The sequence below is a fragment of the Pteropus alecto genome, unplaced genomic scaffold (genome assembly GCF_000325575.1).
Source record: "Pteropus alecto unplaced genomic scaffold, ASM32557v1 scaffold245, whole genome shotgun sequence".
NCBI lineage: Eukaryota > Metazoa > Chordata > Mammalia > Chiroptera > Pteropodidae > Pteropus > Pteropus alecto.
Genome location: NW_006436669.1, coordinates 145,879 through 151,869, shown reverse-complemented (window position 1 = coordinate 151,869; position 5,991 = coordinate 145,879). Strand labels below are relative to the sequence as shown.

General features: G+C 33.6%; 1 protein-coding gene across 1 annotated transcript in view; it reads left to right on the top strand.

Annotated features, from left to right (window-relative positions):
• The window catches only part of ZC3H13 (zinc finger CCCH-type containing 13), a 115,019-nt gene that overhangs the window by 56,214 nt on the left and 52,814 nt on the right, over positions 1 to 5,991 (top strand). Inside the window, 2 exon segments of the mRNA XM_025047947.1 lie at positions 3,220 to 3,368; positions 3,371 to 3,520. Of these exon segments, the coding sequence (XP_024903715.1) occupies positions 3,220 to 3,368; positions 3,371 to 3,520 (299 nt within the window).

The following is a 5,991-nucleotide window of genomic DNA, read 5'->3' as shown; positions in this document are numbered from 1 at the left end:
GATCATAAATGATTTTCCAAATTAGGATAAGGCCCATGGAGTATTTTTACTAGTATGTTTAAGTACCTATTTAGAATCAATTAAATTATTGTAGCTAATGGCTTAATTTTTTTACATGAGAAAGTAATAACAATTTTTATTTCTATTAAAAGGGTTTAGTGAAATCACAGATAACTATAATGTTTAGGTAAATATGTTCTAGTCAGCTGTTATCTAGAAGGTGTTTTTGTTTATTTGCTTAAATCCATGTTCTGCAAAATTCTTTCAAATATATTGGATTATTTTTGACCCAGTAACACATATTTTATAGATATAAACCATATATTGGAGCAGTGGTTCTCAACTGGGGGTGGTTTTACCTCTCTGGGACATTTGCAGATATCTGGAGCAATTTCTTATTGTCATAAATGGGGTCGTGGGAGCGGGGGAGATGTACTGGCTTCTAGTATATAGACGCCAGAGTTGCTGCCATATGTGCACAGCCACCTACCACAAAAAATTACTGAATACAAAATTTCAGTAGTGTCAAGATTGAGAAATCCCAATTTAGGATTAATAATGATTTTGCCACCATCGATATTAAGAAGTATTTATTGTAGGCATATAAGGTAATTCTAAAATACTTTGACTAGAACTGCAGAATGTTTTCGAACAACCATATACCCTTCAAAATGATTGCTTTGACAAATATGATATTTGGGTATGTGATATCTAGAATGTTATTTTTTAAACATTAGCCCTGTTTTCGGATATTGCACAAATATGTGTATTCCAGCTCTCCATCGTGCACACATTTTGCATATTTATTGTAGACAGGGCCCTGGACATAACAGATTATAGGAGTGATTGAGATGTGTTTTGTGAGGTTACATGTTATTTCTCTAGCATCAATGAAAAAAGATAATTTGAAGGAATAGAGAACGCCTTAGTTAAATCAAGATTTATGAACTATATCTTTGTGCTGCCCAAGGGTGAAGGCACATAATTTAAGATAAAAACTATATAGATAATACCTTCTTTCCTTAACCATAGCATTCTTTCCCCATTCTAAGTGTCAACCCAGGCAGTGCAGACTTTAGATTTTGCTTAGCTCATGACATCTTTTCCCTTTTCCCATAGCTTTGAAATACAAGCATTCTCATAGCTGCTTTCTATCTAGATTTACGAGCATGTTTTCTCTTTTGCTCTTCGTGGGTTCCCCCTCTCCAAGCACCTATTCACACTGTCAGATATTATCTCTGGTAAGAGCAAATTCTATACTTTAAGTAGACCATCTGTGCTGAAGGGGAATGTTGCCTGAAAAAGGTACTGTGCTTAAAGCCAAAGCTTGGGACAAAGGCAGTGAAAATCTCATCTAGAAGTGTTGCCTCAAGCTGACTTAAAAATCAGTTGGATCTTTAAAAAAATCAACTTATTATTTTATAGCATTTTGAATTAAAATTTATCCTGGAATTATACTTTTAGTTTAATATTTGCATTCATTTTTTTTTTTTCATTTGTTTTTAGAAAAGATTTTCCTTTGGCTAGAAATGAAGGTTCTTTTTAATTTTTTTTTTCAAGTACAGTTGGCATACAATATTATATTAGTATCAAGTGTACAACATGGTGATTAAACATTTATATAATTTACAAAGTGATTACCCTAATAGGTCTAGTACTCATCTGACACCATACATAGTTATTACAATATTATTGACTCTATTTCTATGCTGTATTTTACATTCCCATGACTATTTTGTGACTACCAATTTGTACTTCTTAATCCTTTCCCCTTTTTCACCTGTCCCCCAACCCTCCTCCTCCCATCTGACCACCATTAAAATGTTCTCTGTATCAATGAGTTTGTTTTTGTTTTGTTTTGTTCATTTGTTTTTGTTTCGTTTTGTTCATTTATTTTGTTCTTTAGATTCCACAAGTAAGTGAAATCCTGTGGCACTAGTCTTTCTTTGCCTGACTCCACACAACACAATACCCTTTAGGTTTATCTGTGTTGTTGCAAATGGCAAGATTTCATTCCTTTTTTATGACTGAGTAATGTTCCAATTTATATATGTAGCACTTCTTTATCCGTTCCTTCATTAATGAATACCCAGGTTGCCTCCGTGTTTTGGCTGCTATAAATAATGCTGCAATGAACATATGGATCCACATGTCCCTTCAAAGTAGTGTTTTGATTTTCTTTGGATAATAAATACACAGAAGTGGGATTACTGGGTCCTTCATCTCTTGTTACAGCTTTTGTTTTAAAGTCTGTTTTATTTGGTATAAGTATTGCAATCCTAGCTTTTCTTGTTTCCATTTTTATGAAATACCGCTTTCTGTCTCTATTTTCAGTCTTCATGTCTTTCAATCTGAAGTGAGTGTCTTGTAGGCAGCATATGTAAGGATCTTTGTTTCTTATCCATTTATTCACCCTATATTTTGATTTGAAGATTTAATTTATTTACATTTAAAGTAATTGTTGATAAATATAAAGTTATTGCTGTTATATTTTTGATATTTTTAAAAAATTCTTCTCCATGAAGTCCCTTTACCATTTCTTGTAATACTGCTTTGGTGGTGATGAACTCCTTTAGCTTTTGCTTGTCTAAGAAGTTTTATCTGTCCTTTAATTCTTAATAGCCTTACTGGTTAGAATAATCTTGGTTGTAGGTCCTTGCTTTTCATTACCTTGAATATTTCCTGCCAATCCCTTCTGGCCTGCAAAGTTTCTATTGAAACATCAGCTGACAGTCTTATGGAGCTCCCTTGTATGTAACTAACTGTTTTTTTCTCTTGATGCTTTTAAGAATCTCTCTTTATCTTTAACCTTTGGCATTTTAATTATGATGTATCTTGGTGTGAGCTGCTTTGGGATCATCATGTTTGAGACTCTGTGCTTTTTGGACTTATATGGCTATTTTCTTCACTAGGTTAGGGAAGTTTTTCATCATTATTTCTTCAAATAGATTTTCAGTTCTTTGCTCTCTGTCTTCTCCATCTGGTATCCCTATAATGTGAATGTTGGTACACTTGATGGTATCCCAGAGGCCCCTTAAACTGTCCTCAGTTTTTTGGATTCTTTATTCTTACTGCTGTTTCGATGGGGTGTTTTTTGCTACCTATTTTCTAAATCACAGATTTGATGCTTTGCTTCATCTAATCTATTTGATTCTAAGATATTCTTTCAGTTATTGTTCTTAATTTCTGACTTGTTATTGATGTTGTTTTTCCTTATAGGTCTACTTCCCCTGCAGGACAGCATCATTCTCCTATATCTTCTAGACATCACTCATCTTCCTCACAATCAGGATCATCTATTCAAAGACATTCTCCTTCTCCTCGTCGAAAAAGAACTCCTTCACCATCTTATCAGAGGACAATAACTCCTTTTCTCCTTCTCCTTATCCTTCACATTCTCTCTCTTCTCCTCAGAGAAAGCAAAGTCCCCCAAGACATCGCTCTCCAATGCGGGAAAAAGTGAGGCATGATCATGAGCGAATTTCACAGTCTCATGATCGACGTCATGAAAGGAGGGAAGGTATGCACTGTACTTTATCTTGATTTTTTTAAAAGTTATTTTACTTAAGTAGCTGTGTTCTTTATTTAAAACTTGGACATTCAGGTTTATTGTTATCATAGGGAATAAAAGAGAACTGTGTTATATAAATTCTTTTGTAACACAGAAGAAAGTTCTTGAGGGCTGTAGGAGGTGCTTAATAACTCAGGAATGTAGGCTCTTAAAATATGTATAAGTATGCATTTATTCTAACTTGATGCTGTCTTTAAGATGTTTTACTTGAATACTTTCCAGAAATTTGGGGGTTTCTTATTCTTAGAGTACCTTTCTAATTGCTTAGTTATTTCTTTTAAAAAAGAAAAAAAAAGAGGTGAAAGAAAAGCAGCAAGCCAGGTCCAGAGTTTGAAAACATATGTGTTTTAGTAAAGATGTGAGGGCTGGGGGAACATTTAGAATGTCAGTACAAACTAAGTGATCAGTTTTTCAGGTGTAGCTCAAGAAAGAAGTAAGCAAAGCAATTTTCCTTTCTAGATTCCTGAAAATTAAGTTAACTTTGGGTATGCTACTTCCTTTTTCAATCTGAAATGCTATTATTACTTGGCAGTACAGTGTAATGTCTCACATCTCTTTCTGCACTTTTTGTCTAAGCTTCTTGTCCTTGTTTATTTACCTTTACAAGTCCCCCCTGCCCCAAACGTTTTCTTAGTTTTCGAATATAACAAACACTCAGGAAATACTTGCTTATTTGCAACAACGTGTCTGTTTATACGTGTTGTCAAAGCTTGTCTGTGAGTATAGTATAACAATCTCCTACAAAACATGTTGAACTTAGTTATTCTCTTCTTATCAACACTGTAAGCGATAACTAATCAAGTTCTTTTATTCAAGAAAATGATGGTTGCATAGGTAGGGACTGGAGAGAACACCTATTTTATAGAATTATCTCTTGTATCCATGATTTTGGAACCAGATTAGCACAACAGTATTTATGGAACATTGATAAGATGAGAAAATTCTTTTATACCTGTCTATTAATTTTAATAAGATTTAGCATTAGAGTTGACTAAGAATATAATATTCATTTAGCGACTATTTACTGAATGAAAACTCTTTTATTTTAAAACATAAGTTTTAAACATGCTAATGAAGGGAAGTAATACGCAGTTAAGTCTTCTGGGATTGCTTTTTTGTGGCAGGAGTAGCTTGTGTTACAGGAGGAATCCTTTTAATAATAAACCATATGGTTTTTCAAGGAGGTTCTTTCAAGGAGGAAGAGATATAGCACATTTGTTCCTCTCTATTTAATTGTCACTTTTTGAAATAAGAATAATTTTAATGGAAGAATGGGGAGCTGGGTAAAGAACAAAATATAATAGCTAGATATATTTGTAAAGACAGATGAGGGCATTGCAAAAAAGGGATCTGGTATTAAGTTAACATATTTTTAGGCACAGTTGATATTGAAGGACTAGAAGTCATAGGTTTCACAAGAAGGGATGGAGACATATCGAATCCTTGCCTAATTCTGTCCTTAAATGGCATTTATGGGTATAGGCATATGGACAAAGTGATTGGCAGGACAGATAATTTATTATTGTAAGAATCTACGGCGTTTGTGGATACTAGGTGTTTGGGTACTTGAGAAAGTCTGTGGTCCTAGCCACTGGAGACAAAGTGAAAAGGAGTAAAATTTACAATGTCTTAGGCATAAAGGTTTTGTAGTTGCTAAAATAGCCTTAGATCTTGAGGCAATTTCAGAGTGTGAGAGCAATTTATAAAGGAATCTGATTAAAAAAAAAAAAAAAAAAGGCAGTGTTCTTTGAGGGTCTTTAATTAATTCTTTGACTTCATATCATATTTGTGCTGTAATCAGTATATGCTTATTAATTCTTTGACTTCATATCATCTTTGTGCTGTAATCAGTATATGCTTATTTCAGGCATATCCAAAGAATGGTTTCTAATCTTTGTAAAATCCCATGAGGTATGGGATTAACTAACCCTGGGCCTCTATTTTATTTATACAATGACAAGTTTGAATTAAGTAAACAATGAGGTTCATTCCAGTTTTTTTTTTTAAAGAGCGTTTAAAAATTTTATTATAGTTGATCTGTTTACTTTTTTTCTTTATTTTTACTTTTATTTTTATTTTTTTTATCTTAAGTTTATTGGGGTAACATGGGTTAATACAATTATATGATTTTCAGGTGTACATTATCATTTGACATCTGTATATTCTTTACCCACTTCACCCTCCCCCTAACCCCCTATATTGACCTCATTTACCCTGTCTACTTCTCCCTTCCTACCTCACCCCCTACCCTCTGGTAAACACTAGTCCATTGTCCATGTCCCTGAGTCTCTGTTTGTTTGTCCTGTTCATTGGTTGCTTTAAGGTTTATATCCCACATATAAGTGATATCATGTGGTTTTCAAGTTTTTCTGCCTCGCTTATTTTGCTTAGCATGATTATCTCAAGGTCTATCCATGTTG